Source organism: Passer montanus, unplaced genomic scaffold, assembly GCF_014805655.1.
Source record: "Passer montanus isolate IOZ18808 unplaced genomic scaffold, ASM1480565v1 scaffold39, whole genome shotgun sequence".
Lineage (NCBI taxonomy): Eukaryota > Metazoa > Chordata > Aves > Passeriformes > Passeridae > Passer > Passer montanus.
This window is the reverse complement of record NW_024368707.1, coordinates 55,324-72,713: the sequence shown is the minus strand read 5'-3', so window position 1 is coordinate 72,713 and position 17,390 is coordinate 55,324. Positions and strand designations below refer to the sequence as shown.

At 41.8% G+C, this 17,390-nt stretch overlaps 1 protein-coding gene across 10 annotated transcripts in view; it reads right to left on the bottom strand.

The window, feature by feature from the left end:
• The window catches only part of EPHB6 (EPH receptor B6), a 67,451-nt gene that overhangs the window by 30,055 nt on the left and 20,006 nt on the right, over positions 1-17,390 (bottom strand). For 8 of the 10 annotated variants that reach the window (XM_039718115.1, XM_039718110.1, XM_039718117.1 and 5 more), the window contains 2 exons: positions 8,199-8,263; positions 5,050-5,746 (listed from right to left, as the gene is read on the bottom strand). In XM_039718115.1, coding sequence (XP_039574049.1) covers positions 5,050-5,746; positions 8,199-8,263 — 762 coding nt within the window. Of the gene's footprint in view, positions 1-5,049; positions 5,747-8,198; positions 8,264-12,471; positions 12,536-17,390 lie in introns of those variants that run through there. The other 2 variants (XM_039718116.1, XM_039718119.1) reach the window with 2 other exon arrangements.

Below are 17,390 nucleotides of genomic sequence, written 5' to 3'. Positions count from 1 at the left end.
CGAAAATGTACGTGCAAGTAGCAGGAGGCTGGAGAAGCTGATGAAAGGAGCAATACGGAAGAAAAAAAAAATTGAAAAAGGTAATCTAGATCAAGGCACCAAACATTATTGCCAGCTGTGAGTTTACGTTGAAATTAAGGCTCTTACCCAGGAGAGGATAAGACATTGGGTTTGTTCATTTTGAAGCAGAGCAAGCTGTGGGGTGTTGGGGTGTGTTATATCATTTTGGTTTGTCCCTATCACCCCTATTTTGTGAATGGTTCTGCCCAGACTCCCTCCCTCTCTCTCTCTCTCTCCTTTCGATTGCCCCGTCCATCAGTCCTTCACTCTGTTCTCCTCCCAGTTCATATATTGTAGCCTCCCTGACCCCTCCCTGGTTGCCTGTCCGTCACTCGGTGGCCACTCCTTTCCATCCAGAACCTTCTACCTTGGCCATCGAATGATTGGATCAGGGACCAGGGCTCCACCCATAGTTGCCTCCCATTGGATTCCCATCCCTGTCTGTTGTTCAGTTTCCCCACCCATCTCGCTTTGGATTGGTTATTGTTCCTGTGTTAAAAAACCTTGCCGGGCTCCAATCTTGGTCCACGACCAGCGACCTTCCCTGAATAAAGATCTCTGTTTCCCGTGCTGTCGTGGCCCTGTCTTTTCGCCTCCTGCGGGTTGCAGCCTCGCTCCTCTCCATTGCTCTGTGGATCCTCGCATCTAAAGGCGAAAGCCTTAGGCGCTCTCTCAGGAAAGTCCTCCAGTGAGAGAGTGCCCCCCAGTGCTGCTGGCGGTGCTGGCCGCAGCTTGCTGAGTCATCCAGAGACTTTACAGGTCAGCCGCCGCCGCTGCAGTGGGGCAGGAGCTTACGGCTGTCATCAGCCACCTAATGGGAGGATATGAAGAAGGTGTAGGCACCTCTGTAGGCATGAGGTGGCAGAACATGAGATAACAGACACAAGTTGTAATAACCTTTTACTACATCTTACTAAAATCTTTTTCTATGTAGGAAGAAGTAATTTCACCATGGGTGTTGTCAAATATTGGAACATTTGACCAGGGACATTGTGTAATCGTCACCTTCAGTAATAACTAAAACTGGAGTAGAACAGACTTTGAGTGACCTAACTCAATTTGGTCCTGCTTTGAGTGTGGGGTTGGAGCAGATGACTTTCACAAGTCCCTGCAACATAAAGTATCCTGTGGTTTCAAACGAAGCATCCTTTACATGATTAAAATTTAAGAAGAGCTTGTTGTGCTCTTTTTTTCCTTTCCTACTAGTATGTGCATATTTTTAGCAGACTATCAAATCTTTTATTTTAACATAAATCTTAACATTCTTTTAGCCTCACACACTGAAAAAGGTTTATCCAAGCTGATGAGAAAGGGCATTTTTCAGTAACACAAAAATAATCATGCAATATTCTTTCCAAATGAGACCTCCAACAGCTCCATGTACAGTTGCTTGCTCCTGTAGTTATCAGCAATACAGATGTGATTCCTTCTGCAATTAGAAGGGACTTTATATAGCCAAAGGACACTGGCAATTTTATGGAATCCTTACAGCTACCACCAATGACAGGCAGACCTTTTGCTTGCTAAATACTCTTAGAAACAAACATCCACTGAAAGAAGAGAGAACAAGCAGCCATGTGGATGGCTAACCTTGGTAAACATCCAAATGCCCACCCTCTTATTCTCCCTCCTCATCAAGACATAGGGAGAAAATCGGATGAGAAAGCTTGTGGGCAGAGGTAAAGAAGTTATAAATAACAGGGAGCTTGTTTACCAATTACTGTCTCAGGCAAGACAGACTTGGCTTGGGGAAATTTAATTTATTGCTGATTAACATAGATTTGGGTAATGAGAAAACAAAAACAAACATTAAACCAACACCTTTCTCCTCCCCCTCTCAAGTTCATCTTAAAGCTTTTCACTCCGAACTTGTTCCTTCCTCCTCTTTCTGGCTGGTGTTTTTTGCCTCTGGTTAAGTATGTTTGTATAGAGGCGCCACACACATGGCTAATCAGCTCAGCTCTGTCCACAGCTCTGTCCTTCTTTATTTGGAAGTCAGCTTAGCACTTCATCAGTGCAGTCATTCCTCTTATCTTTTTTGTCTGCATTGTTTTTTTAAAAAGATTTTTTAAATGTCCCAGTCATAAATTCTAAATATTATTTTCAAAAGCACCTGGTAATCTAAATACTATATGATTTTGCATGGCAAGGCACCCTGTGTGTACATACATCAAAGAAAAAGAATGAAGGTCCCAACCTTCTTTTTTCCTTTGTAAACTGCCATTCTCTTTTTTGACTGCTCAGCATGACAAGTCTAATCAGATAAAGTGGGAAGTGAATCCCACACAGATTGCACCCCACATCACCCAAAGGGCTTGCTAAAGGTTGCTGTTTCACTTTTCTATTTAGCTGGAGAAATCTGCCATATAGTAACACAGAGCAGGCATTCTTATAAAAATAAGGAAAGAAAGTAGCTTAAATCATGATAGGGGGCAGGGGGGGGGGAAAAAGGGCTTTCTATCTATCTGCTCAGAATGGCTCTTGGCAGATTTGTTGTTCTAAATAAAAAGATAACAGCTGGTCCAGGAAGGACTCCACAGGCTTGCATATGGTGAGGGGGAAGGCAATGCCCACACACTCTTCTACCAAAGAGTAAGAAGTAAACTTGCTTCTTCTTATCCTTGGTTGATTCTTCAGTCTTATTAAGAACACCTCTCTGCATTATCAGCAGTAGAAATCTGCCCTTGAGCTATTGCTTTTGTTCTGTGTTTCATCTAGAACACTGTGGCTGCTCTGTATCAGGACAGACGTCTGTTCTTAAAAAAGGAGAACACAAGCATAGAGGAGAAGGGCTGGAGAGGACTCCACGCAGAGAACACCAAGCAAGGGGACACAAGCTGAATGTGGCTTCACTCAGACAGGCCAGCAACATGTTAGAAAGGAGAAGAGATTGGGAAGGATGACCAAGCCAGAGAAGTTTACAAGAAACATGAGGAAAGAATACCCTTTAACATTATGATTAATACTTGGTAGTCATTGGCTGCTCTAGGAATCTTGGGACATAAATTTTAGGAACTGACTTTTGTAGCTTGATAGACTGTCATTATTTCAGTTATTCCTTACAATATTAACCATTATCATCTGTCTCCAGCTTCTTTGACAATGAGGCTGCAAGGAAGTATCAGCTTTCACTGAATACTATGAAAAATGGAAGATATTTTAAAAAATTCCTTGTTTTTATTTGGCAAGCCAAATTTCTTTCTTTTTTTTTTGACTACGTAAGACTACTATCTGAAACTAAATTACTGACTGGCAGTTTATTTAGCCTGTGACCTAGTCATGCTACTGATGCAGACAACAAATTCAGTGCCATACAGAGCTGCTCTATGTCAGAGCTTACTGTCTCTGAAGCAGCAATAAATGAATGTAGTTACATTTCTCTCAGAATGAGCAGGATAAAAAAGGCACACATATTTCAATTATTCTCAAAGTTTAAACAAATGAAAAGCACTTACCAATTTTAATTGCTTTTTTTAGTCTCCAGTACAACGACCTGTATTTTAATAAAGCTATTTTGCATGACCCAAATCACTTCATGCAGCAGGAATTTAAGGTAATATTAACATTAATTATTCATTGCATTTGCAATCTGGTGTTGACCAGAGTATTTGTATGTTCCATGTCCAAACGGAACTCTTGTTTGAATAAATCCAACTTTTGAATTTTGTCTGCAGCCAGAACTGTGTTCCACGTGACATTTATTTTTTAGATTACTAAGTGTAGTGCAGCAACATTTTAGACTGCTGAGAGATTTGAGTAGATGCAGATTAAAACAGAGAATGCACCAGAAGAATATAATACACAAATTATACAACCAACATAAGCAGTTTGCTCTAATGGACTGTCCTAAGCTTGAGATAGGAACGCAGTCATGACATAAGTCTGGGTGCTCAGGCTTCGCCAGATTTTATTAGCCCAATACCACTTCTGGGTGACACATAATGTACTCTACTTCCTCCTACAAACTTATCACAGAAATACCATTGGCCCTGGGGCAGAGAGTACATTATTGGTAATGATGATACCATTATGACTGATTTTTCTAGTCAGGACAGGCTCACAGAGCCACATTTTTCCCTGTATCGTGACCAGGCTGCTTCCCTTTCCCCTTTTTTTATTTTATTGCTATACACTAGAAAAAAGGCCCAAAGTAACTAGTACAGAGAGTGTATTAGGTCTGGGCTCAGCTCTCCTCCATGCGGCATCTTCCTTCTAATGCTGCTGCCTCTTGGTAAGGAAGTGGAATTGTGATAGATCTGGCTAGTGATAGCTCCTGCTAGTTCTGTATGTACCCTCAGAGGCTGTCTCTGGTGGCAGCTGTAACTAAGGCCTGAGTGGAGTTTCCGACAATTTTCTTAGCAGCAAGCAGTGGTGTCCTGATTTCGGCCGGGGCAAGGACAATCTCTTGCATTAGCTGGGAGCGGGCATGGCTGTGAGGGTGTAACCAGGACCAGATGTTACTCTACACCACCTCTTATCATTGACAGGGGTAGGGGGAAGGCACTCACACTCCAAGGAAAAGGGCATTCCTTTCTGTTGGGAGTTTCTCTGTGTTGGAAAGAACCAATCAGATCAGTATTTGTTTACTGTCACTTCCCATGTAAATCATTGGTCTTACACCTTTTGTTGTTAATATCGTTGTTGTTACTGTTCATTTTATTATCTCATTTCTGTTTCTAGTAAACTGTTCTTATCATAACTGATGATCTTTGCCTTTTGTGCTTCCAACTGGAGGGGGAGCAAGTGGCAGCATGGTTTTAGTGGCAATACCAATATGGAGAACACCATTCCTAAACCATGACAAGTGGTCACTCCAACTCCAGTCTGAGGAGCTGTATGTGTGAAAAGAGGCTGCTACAAGGCAATCTCTGTGAGAAATTATTTACTCTCCCAGCTCTGTGAAATTTTGGCTAGGGCCAAATATTGCTGACACAGAGAACCAATGAAGAAATGGCTGCCTAAGAGGAAGAGAGAAAAAAGTTCTCTCACCTTGGCAGGCTCGTTCATCATCCACAGGCTGGTAGCCAGCCTTGCAGGTACACCGTCCAATGGCCACCATCCACTCCCCTTCTCCATTGCAGTGCAGCCGAACGCTCGAGGACCCCGTTGTGCTTGTCTCTTCAGCGTTGGGTACACACATCCCCGGGGACTCCACCAGTGAGGTCCTCTCCCCGCCAGCAAATGTTTCAGGAAAGGAGGCAAATCCTTTCACCACAGCTGGGCACTTGTAGAAAAAGACTTGGACTGCCACCAAGGACATGCACGCTCCCGAATCCTGGAAGGCCAGGTAGAAGCCATGCTTGGTGAGTGGCCCAAAGCTACGTACTTTAACATTCATCTTGACCACCTTCCCAGTGCTGTCCACCTGGGAAAAGCTTTCATCAGCTGCAATAGTATCCACTTTGGTCCACGGGCCCTCATGCCACTCTGGCATGTCCTGAGAGGCTATGTCAGCCTCTGACTGGTGGTAGTAGAGTGTGAAAGTCTCCTTGCAGGAAGAGGCCACAGTGCGCATGCTGGCGCAGTCCCTCACGGAGAAACGGAGGCGGACGTGGATGCGGTGAGCCCCACGCCGCTCTATGAAGTGAGTGCGCAGCCAGTTGTTCTGACCTGGTTCAGCCACGTTGCACACTTGAAAGGTTCGGATCAGGCGCTTCTTGTCATCCAGGACACTTACCTCATCCCACTACAATGGATACAGAGGAGAAAAAAGAAACAGAAATAAAAAAAATGGATTCAGTATTCAATGGCACCAAAAATACAGGACAGGTCTTTGTCTTCCCCCTCTCCTTGCCATGTCTATGACAAGATTTGAACTTGTTGATGCTATGTGCAGCAGAGCATTCTAGACAGAGTATGACCCTGTAAAGAAGAGCAGTCAAAGCTCTGAAATAAGAATTGTTGTGACAGAAAACATAGATGATGCAAGCTTGGTCACACAACACTGAAAATCTTAAAATGCGAGAGTCACACTTTCTTCCTTCCTGTTTTCCCCTCTCTCATCTCCAGAGACAAAACAAATGACACAAACAAATGAGACAGAGCAACAAGACACTGTTCTCTGGAGAACACATTAAAGCAGAAGTCCCTTCTACCTAACTTTACCACAGTGGGAGCTGTGTTCTGAATATCCTATGCACATAAACCACTCAGCATGGCCACTACAGGGGCAGAGCCAGATTTGGTTTGTGGCTGCAGGAAGGCACAAGGGATAAGGAAGGGTGGAAGCAGGTTCCTGTACAAAGCTGTAAGACAAAACCTACCCTCTCAAAAAGCTTTACAGAACAGGTACAAGGCCCTGGGTATGACAGAGGACGTGCATCATGAGATAGAAGAAAAGGAACCTCCTCAAGGATTCTCATGAAGGGGTGACCAACCAAATTCTCAAAGTAAGATCTGCATTAGGACCATTTGGCAAGAAGAAACAACAGCAAGTTATGGTCATTAGTGACTCCCTCCTGTGTGAAACAGAAGCACCCTTTTACTGATTACAACATCTTTTCAGGCAAGTGCTGTCTCCCTGGGCCCCAGTTTAGCAATGTCACCAGATGATGGAAGAGCTTAGTACAGCTTTAGACTACTAGCCACACCTGCTTTTTCACATGGGTGCAAATAATGTCCCAACAAAAAGTGCAAAGTTTATCAAGAGAGTTTTTAGGGCTCTGGATGAAATGTTAAAAAAAATCAGGAGCACAGGTAGTGTTTTTCTCAATCTTTTCAGTAGCAGTAAGGCACATCTGAAAGAAACAAATGATGCCAAGACATCAATACTGGCTTCAGGACTGGTGCCTCTGCCAAAATGCTTGGGTTCGTAACCACTGAAGAATCTCTGAGACATAGGGTGTGTTGGGACATGACAGGATCCACCATCCCAATGGAAGAAATGTATCTTTGTTCATAAACTGGAGGGACGGATTGAGAGATTTAATCTATAATTGATGAAGGAACGGCATACCACCAGGAGAGCTGAAGGTAAACCCAAGGGCTGGCATGGCATAGATTTAGGATAGCAGTGCCAGCTGGGATCATGTATGCTGCTCCTGGGAGCACGGAGAGCTCAGGAGCACAACTGAAATGTTTGTACACCATGGGAGCATTGGGCAATTATTCATGGCACAAAACATAACAAGAACAAGTGCCAGATCCTGCACCTGGGATGGAGTAACAGCAGGCACAAGTACTAACTGACAGGAGTGTCTGAGTGCCCTGCAGGGAGGGTGCTGAGGGTGCTGGGGGCAGCAGCAGCTCAGTGAGAGTCAGAAGGGTGTGCCTGGGCAGGAACCATGGGCACGAACTGTGTCCTGGGGGCATCAAACACAGAGAATAGCTGGGCAGAGGTGGGATCAGCTCTGGGCACCACCATTTCAGAGGGGTGGGAAAGTCTCTGAATCTGTGCAGAAGAGGGAAACAAAGCTGGTGAAGGGGCTGGAAGGTGTGTCCTGGGAGGAGTGGCTGAGGACTCTGGGTTTGTCCAATGTGGAGAAAAGAGAGCCTGAAGGGTGACCCCCTTGCTCTGCAGCTCCCTGAGGAGGGGAATTGGAGAGGGATCCCTGAGATCAATGATAGGATGCATGGGAATGGTTAAAATCTGCCTCAGGGGAAGCTCAAAATTGACATCAGAAAACATTTCTTTACCTAGAGAGTGGTCAGACACTGGAATAGGCTTCCTAGAGACGTGGTCAATATCCCAAGCCTGTCAGTGCGTAAGAGTCATTTGACAATGCCCTTCAGAACATGCTTCAACTTTTGGTCAGCCCTTAATTGGTTAGGCACCTGGACTAGATGATTGTTGTAGGTGGCTTCCAACTGAAATATTCTATTCTATTCTATTCTATCCTATTCTATTCTATTCTATTCTATTCTATTCTATTCTATTCTATTCTATATGGAGGGGTGCCTGGAGAACTCTTTAGTATCTCTGGAGCAGAGGTGAAGGAATAGGGTAAGGATGTGGCAATAGCATCCCACTCAGCACCCTTCTCTCTTAACAATCTGGCTTTACAAAATACATTGTGTTCAAATTCTTCATATATACAAAATCTGTAAAGCAAGTCTCACAGTTCCCCTTTCTTCATCAGATGCATGCATGTCTTCCCAGCAGACACAGAGTCAGGAAGAGGGACAAGGGAAATGCTTACCCCATCAGAAGGGTGTGCAGTCCAGCCAATCTCTGAGGTCTCCTGAGTTGTATCCAGAAGTATTTCTGTTTGTATTTTAAAAAAATTAAATAAAAAAAAGTTTTTTGTGCTATTCCAAGTCAGATTAAAATCTTATCTGTTCCTCTCAAGACTGTCTTGTAGAGGACTTCCATACACCAAAAATAAACATTAATGTTTTGAGACTAAATATGACAGGTTATGTCCATACTAATAAATTAAGAAACGCCAAGACAAAGGCAGAGGCACTGGGCACATAATCATGCTAACTCATGAGTCTCAATTTGCTTGGCAATATTCTCACCAGACTTTCCCAGGCAAAGTATAAGCACACTGACAGGATGGTGCAGAGTTATCATAATCAGCAGTTCAGATGAGGCCACTCTCTTTTTGGAAAGGAAAAGGTGATGAGATGAGCTACATGAATGCATGCTAGTCCCATTAGGACTATGGTTGCCCATTTTATCTGCACATGTAAATGTGGACACAAGGACAAAGCATGTTTGTTCCCAGTTCTGGAACGAAATTTCTTTGGGAGTTTATGACTCAGCTGATCCTGTAATGGATTAATTTTGTTCTGAAGCTGGGAATTACACTGCAGGCCTGTGTAGGAATCCCAATATGAAATAATCTGTTGCATTATTACACTGCTCAAGAGTAAGGTACATGCAGCACTTCACAGGCCTAGTTTATTCCCACAACTAGTCTGCATTTCCATTGTTATTGAATCTACAACTGGAGACAGATATCAGCCTTGACTGCTCTTGGACAGTTATTCTCTGCTTGGGTACAAAGAAACACAAAAGAGATTTTGACAGTAGAAACTATAAACATAATATTCTCCAAAAGAGAATGTCAGGGTCTGAGACCACTGTGATATGCAAGCATGTGCTCTTCACTCTGTATATTTAGGACACAGAATAAGAAAATGACTCAGCTGAATAGGTATTTACATGTGTTGATATATACTGTATAAATCAATTGGCTTTTCTTAAATTCTGGGAAGCTTTATTTGCTTATTTTGATTTTCATATTTCTATTTTATTACTTAAAAAAAAAAAACCTGCAAAAAACAGATTAAAAAAATACAACTCAAAACCTAACAGCCAGCTTACTTACAAATAAGGCTCATGATCCATTATTAAACCTTGCAAGGGTTTAGTAATATGATTCTTCCACATTTTATGCAGGACAGATATCCTCAATGGTTTTTATTTCCAGTTATGGATTGCTTACGTCACTATCCCTACCAATACACCTGGTGATTCACTCCACATTAATCACTGGAAAGGAAAGACTAGGCTCATCCTAAAGCAGACATGATCAAGTGAGCAAGTTTATACAGACCTCAGCCTTCACTGATGTCCCTGAACTATATTTTCTATATTCCTACAGGACATTTTATACTTTTCAGACCTTCCTGAGGATGCAGCTCCTTGATTCAAAAGCAGCGCAAAATACCAGGGTTGGCTTGCCAAAACTGGAAAGAACTACAGGTTACAGCTAAAGTACAACCACACTAAAATTATGTAACAGACCTCAGGAAATGCTGAGCTGCTCAGTTCTTAAGGATAGCTCAGCTCTGACAGCTCCTCTGAGCAGCACAACATCTGCAAAAGGCCTATGCCTCCCTGAGGCACAGTACTCCCTAGGCTGTCCTAGCAGTGGAGGAACTTGGCATTCCCCCACGCCCATTACATTCTCAATTGCACAGTCTGGCACAGAGATTGCACAGTATCATGTATTATTTTGCCACTGGGATCCCAGACATAGCCTTGATATGCTGAAATAATACACAAGGCTATTTTTCAACACAGAAGAAACTTTTTTCCTAAGCAGATCTGAATCTCCCATCTACCAAAGCACAATGCTTCCATGGAAACTCTAGAAGAACTCTAGAAAGAACTCTAGAAAATAGAGAGAAGTTAATCAGGGCATGGAAAGCCATACAGGAAGTGAGGAAGGAATGGAGAAGAAAGGAAATGGAGAAGACTTGCTCAGCAGCCTGTGCTCTGCCATGTCAAGCATATTCTCTAGACAGCTTCTCACCAGTGAGCAAGGTAGTATTGACCAAGCACGTGAGTATTTTACAAGCAAACAGAAATAGGCAGCCTGAAGCAGACAGAACTGTCCCTTTCACAGTGAATACTTTAAGTCAGAAACCACTAGAAAAATAAGAAAAGCACACAAGAATTTTGTGTGTATAAATCTCATTTCTCAACCTATGGCCAAAAGTCCGCCACTATTTTTGTTCTTCCTCCCTTTCCTACTGGCTGTATGCCTGGAATCACATCCACTAGCTGCATGCACACTCATAAATCTAACAAGCTGTTAAACTGCTCTCTAGCTCTGAGGACAACAGGCAGACAACAGGCACAGTATGGCTCATGTTCCCATGGCTAAAAATTCCAACCCCACAGAAGTGCACAGCTGCACCCAAACCACTTCCCAGGAATGGTCCTCAGTCCATCCTAATCCCTGACCTATGTGTAAACACTGTTTGTGATAAGATTATTTGGCATGGGCCAAACAATCCCATGGCTGTGCTCATAATTTAAGAGTATGAATGTGTACAGGTATAAGCCTTCACTCTGACATTTTATTAGCACTGATGACTGATGTAGTACTTCACATTTTCACTGTGCTAGGCCAGACCAGTATTCTGCTGCTCTTCAGTGCAGATAGAAATGATCTGTTCAGGTGAATTTACCACCTTGGAAGAAAAATGGCTTATACCCTTTCAACATGGCTCAAAATCAAGGGTCTTGCCACATCAGGTTAGACTCAGTCTCAGTCCAGCCCATGATGCTGCTAGAGGCAACACAGATTGAGGTATCTCAGAGTATCATTGGAGCAACAGTCCACTCTTTATTAAAAATGAGGAATAGGCAAGATATCTGAGCAACCTAGAGGCTTTGAAACACATGAAATTATGACAATTCTACAATTCTTTTTTCACTCCTGGTATAATCTCAGTTTTGAAGAATGATATTGCAATTTCATATTGTAAGTGTTATTTTACTTCAAGGAAGATAAAAACAACTGATGAGAGATTCTCCTATATGTTTCTTCCCTAAACTAAAAAAAGAAAACAACATCATTTTTTATAGAAGAGTCAAATGGGTTCATTATACTCTGCAAAATCTAAACTCTCATTTGAGTATCCTCAGTTCTTGCCAGCCAGAGAAGGTGAAATAAAAATCCCAAATACTTCAGCTAGTACTATTCTATATTTACATAACAAAGCAATTATGCTTTATGTCATTATGCTGTAATGACAACATCCAGAAAAACTGGGCAGAGGCCGGAAGCTATTATAGATCAGACTGTTCAGAACAGGCACATTAATAATCTTCACATTTTGGTCTGCCTGTACTTTCAAGCAAGACTACTAAGTGCTTGTGTTACAGACAAATTGATCCCCTGATGCAAGAGGATGACAATTCACCCAAGGATGACTGACCCTTAGACAACCTTCATGGAGGCAGAAATGGCCTAACAGCTTTCTGGACTGCCCAGTTTCTGGACTGAACAGGAAGGACATTGCCCTCGGTGTCTTAACAGTGCAGTGGTGCAAGAGGGAATTATACAACCAAAGCCTTGCAAACTACAGCCACAGACAAGAGAGCTGATCCTGAGAAGAGAGGAAAAGAATCCCTTTACCTGTGTGATGAGAATCTGCTACTAAAACTGCAGAATCACAGAATGAAACAAGCTGGAAGGGAGGTACAGATGTCATCTTCACCAACACCCCGCTCAAGGCCAGGCTAAATTACAGTAGGCTGCTCCAAACCTTGTCCAGTTGAATTCTGAATATATCCAAATGTACACTGAACTGATAGAAGGCAAAAGGCACTATGGTAAAAGGTAACAGAGAGTTTGCTTTGCTATGAAGCTGAATGCCCCAAGCAGCAAAACTTGCTCGCTTAACAGACCTGAAAAGAAATGAAACATTTCTGAGCTTACTCTGCCTTTTACGATCATTCCTTGAAAAAGTGTGAAAAAGGAAGGGTGTGAATGCTCTCTAAGAATGCTGGGAAGAGAAAGCGTTCCCTGGGCTTGTGCAAAAATAGTGTTAGGAGTTGTAAGATCCAGTAAAGTCACACAAGCCAGGCTGCTGCATCTCCTTGGCCCCAGGCACAACCAATAGCAGGGTTAGGTGGGTATTCCCAACAGGCACACACACAAACACATGCAGGCACTGCACACCTGTGAATGGCCAGCCACAAGGATCAACACAGACAGAAGCACTCACCAGGCATGCAGACAGAAACAGCACCACCAATGGCCTCATCCTGCTCCCCTTTCTGGTTGGTCAGGATTAAGGTCTGTTAGTGGGAAATATATATGCATTTGTATACAATGCGGATCTCTGCAATAACCGTCCTTTGAGATTTAGCCTCCTGACCTCTGGATCTGTGCTCTCTCCATCTGCTGGCACCTGAAGCTCACAGCCTCACTCTGGTTTGAGTAGTCAGACAGGCTCACTCACTGATACACTCCTTCACACACACAGAGGCATGCTAAAGATCCCCTGCTAACTGGTTTTCAGGGTGCAGCCTACCCAGCAACTAGCCCTGGGTGCTTGCTCCCCTAGGTTGCTATTCTATGCATCTCTCCACCAAGTGGTCTTTGCCACTCAGCCTACCCAGGAATTGCCCTGGGATCCTCTTGTCTCTGGGTGCGCTGAGATACACAACACATAGACAGTACTCTCAAAGAACCCCTGGAATTTATGGTGACCAGAATAGCTGACCTGGACCTCCTGATAGTTCTTCCCTCACTAGATAAACCCCTCCATTTGTCTCACTCATAGAGACACATACACATTTAAATTAGTGTCTCATTCCTGCTCCAGACTCTGCCCTTTCCCCGTCTTCCCAACCCACTAAACTCCAATATCAAGCCAGTCTGGCTTGCTGTAGAGATCACAGACTCATTAATACAAGCTTACTCACTCCAGCTGCTTGCATCACAGATGCACAGATCCTATAATCTGTGGTCCACTTTGAGTTGCTAGCACTTGATTTTCATCCATTCCATGATCTCCAGCTGCTGGTAGTGCTGACTCATGAGCCACTCTGACCCACTCTGACCTGTGGTTCAACTCTAGTTGCTGGTGTATAAATATAAAAAATGTGCATGCACACACACACACACAAAACAAAGCCCCCTTACCCAGGTAACTAGTGAAAAATGGAATTTAATAAGAAGATAGGATAGACTGTGGTGATCAGATGCCTGACAGCCATATGATGCCTGCAGCTGGTGTATGTGACTGGCCCCTTATCTCTCTACTTTCTCACTCAATACTCCCTTTCCACACATACAGTTACTCCCCTAAACAGCCCACAGTAAATTCTGCAGATTATCTCCCCTATATCCCATAATAAATACCATGCTCCTGTTGGCAATAATCTCCTTCAATCTGAAAGGTGTCCCAGAGAGCACTTCCATTGATTTAACTTAATGGGTTCATTCCCACCCCACAGACTGATCACACTCCTGTGATAGCTCTGGGAGAAGCTGGGTCAGGACACTTATTTGTCTGTTAGGTCACTGAGGTTCCCCCACCTTTCCCTATTCCTCTGTGCTCCTTTGAGCATGGGGAGAGGACCCTTTTATCAGGAACCTTTTATCACTCATATAAACAAATATATTTAGGTATGGGGTCTATCATCTGGAGACAAAATACAGTGAAACCTTTTGGAAGCCTTAAATACAATAGAACTTCTTCCAAAACTAAACAGAAATTGTGGTGAAGTAAAAAACATATGAATAGCTAATGATATATAAAACTGTACCAAGTATTCTGTTTTTCACAAATGAGTTGATGAAACAAGTAAAAAACCAAACAAAAATAGTCAAAAAAATCATACTTGTTCGTAACTATCCAACACAAAGGTTGCTATTGTTTTTTAAAAGAAAATGTCTTAAAGTAGATATGACTTAACATGAAAAAACAAGCTACAGTTATAGAATATGCCTCCTAATATAAGATAATATATACAAAGCCAATCTATATGAGAGAAATTAGTTCAAATTTTTTCTTGTATAAAGCCATAATGTCAATCCTGCAATGAATGATCCGGTGTTACTTCTGCAATGCTACTTCTCAAAAGCAATTAATTTTAGAAAAGCTATTTGGAATCAATGGGATGTGTGTTTAGTTAGTTCCACAAAGTATAATATAATTTAACTGCTTGCTATGTCAGAGCAAAATGCTGACACTATCAGAATATCAAAGTTGTCTTCTGCAAGGAGGAATTCTCACACTCCACCCAGGAGTTATGTACCATCTGTGAAAGAGAGAAATGACAGCCAAATGGCGTAGGATATGGAAATACACAGCTTTTTGCAAGGTAACACAGTTTTTAAGCTTTATGAATGATTGTGTATTTTTCTCTTCCCCGGCCCCTTTCTTTTGTTAAAGCTCTAAGGAAACTGCTGGGATTAGCATGTTGCACTACTACTGATGTCAGAAAATGCAGACATCAGGAAATTAAAATAAAAAATTCCAGCTTTGCATATGAAATCAAGTTAAATTACTATTTACAACTTTCCTAGAGATACAATATAATATCTACTCTTCCACAGCTTAAGAAGTTCATTCTCCAAACACCCACTATTAAGGCAGGAACTTGGGTCCAACTGCCACTGCCATCAAACCAGCCACTTTCCACACAGCACAGCATTACTTTCTTATTCTTATTACATTGCTTATCTACGTTCTCCTGTTTGCTTTTTTTCATAGACATTAAAAAGGGAGCTTATGTCTCCCAAAGCTTTACCAAGGCATACACTGAAAGTCCTGGAAACCCTGCATTACAAGAATGCCATTCCTTTTCTTTGAAGCTTTAATTAGCTTTGAATATAAACAGTGTTAGTTGCAGCATGAATAGTCTCTCCTGTCCTACTGGCCTCCAAGCAGCAGATCGGGAACAGATTCAACGCAGGGCATGGTACAAACCTGGGAACAGGGATGTCTCTAGCACAGGAATCTATTATGGAAGAAAATGAATCAAATGGAGCTGCTGAGACTGACCAAAAGGATAAACTCCTGCCTGTTCCCCCTTTACAAACAGGCTGCACATCCAGCCCCGTCTCATTCACGTTCTGCATGTCTGCAACAGGATATTCCTCTGCCCTGGGCTTTCCAAGTATGTGGCAAAGTTTTTGGCATGCAGGAGAGCGTCAGGAAAGAACTGTGAAGAAAATGTTTGCTAGGACTTCAATAACTCATGTGAATCACATGCAATCAAACTAAAAAGTTAATTTAATTTTACTTTTTTTTCCCCCTGAAGTAAAATGACACTAATTTAAACTTTTCTTTGTATATACTAAACTGCATATAATAAACCAAAAGACAGTGGTATTTTTCACTCTGAAGATTCCCTCTGAGGAAGGTATATTTTCCTCCACTTCAAAGGCAAGCCAATTTGAGCAATCAATACATTATTTTCAACAGTCAAAGAAAACAACCAGTTAGTAGAAAAAAATAGGGGGCAAATGAAATAAGAATGTCTGACCTCACTACCTTTTTTCTTCCATATTCTCTTTTGCCAAGGAGACACTCCTAATGCAAAGAGGTTTTACCAAAGCAGAATAATTATTTTCTCTATATCTTGAATTTCTGGAAGATACTTAGAAAGATTGTCCAGCTATTCTGCAAGCTAAAAAAAAACCCCATATATAAATGTTTTCTGTTTGCAAAGCAGTCTTCCCTCAAGTTTCCATTCAGGCTTTTTTTTTTTGGTGTAAAAATAACGTCTGGAAAACTTTGAACAGACATGCTCATTCCTGGTGAAATCAGTGTGTCCAAATACAAGAGCTGTATTAAATAAATTCAGCCTAATGTCTCCTTTTTATGCATTAAAACCAATACCAACAAAATCATTTCAATTGCTTACAAGAACTTCTTTACTTCTGAGTCATGAGGGCATTTTAAAGTCCCATTAGGTCCTGTAAAAGCATGCTGCCTTCTTTCTATCTGAGAGGCATTCTGCCTAAGAAGTATTTGTTCTCTTCATAATGCATATAAAGATAGTCTGAATCTTTTGACTACTCCCCTTCCCCTCTCTACAGCTTCTCCCTCTTTTCTTAATGATTAAGTTTTAGAAAATTTCAAAGTTTGAACAACATTTAGTTTTGAGACAAAATGTGATGTACATTCAGACTTTAAATCTAACTCAAATGCCTGAGAAACACTAGGAAGAATTGATTGACTGATTTTCCTACTCAGTCAATTCTCTTTAGTTGGAGGTGAAATGTATTTTAAACCATCTAAAACTTCTAAGAAGCTCTACAACAACTAAAGACCACACTGGATATTCCCTATATTTTTCAACTTAAATCTGAAACCTGAATTTCAAGTTTCTGCTATATATAATAATGAGTCAACAAAAAAGCCATGGGCCTTTTTTCTTCCTTATGGACAGCTCTGCACTAAAGCAAAGCTTTCTACATAGTTATCATCAGACTTTCCTCCCCTACCATATAATTTTTATTTGACTTTTGACCACAAGAAAAACACTTGCCTCTGAGATGCAAATCAGCTTTAAAGTGCAAACTTAGGACCATGCAGTACAGTCACAATGAAGATGCTGACTCCCCTAACCCTGAATTGAGAGCTGAAGTTCGGCTCATGGACACCTTTACTGCTTCCTCTCCACAGGCAGAATTTTACTGCCCTGTTTTAATCCAGGCAGGTCAACTATGTGATCTGTGAAGCTGTATCACACAGTACTTTCTAAACTCTTTTTATCTCTACAAACTTTCAGGACTGAGCAGTGAATTTTAAAATTGTTCATTTGTACAGGCATCACTCAGTTATTTCATATTTGCAGAGAGAATTTACATTTCCCCCCTTTTTCTATCTCAGTTTCTCTACCAGTTACACAAGGAATTACACAGTTATTTTAAATACAATTTTTAAAATCAGTAACTCACCGAATTTCAGACATTTAACAATTTGTATTATAATCTTACATCAATTATTTAGTCTCTGAACTTCCCACACACACTGTATTCCCCTCCTATTAAAAGAAGTGATGCTTTAACAAGCTTTCCTCTTTTCATTAGATCTCACACTATTCTCCTTTCCCTTCCCTTCCCTTCCCTTCCCTTCCCTTCCCTTCCCTTCCCTTACCATTTGTTGCAGGCCCTTCATGCAAA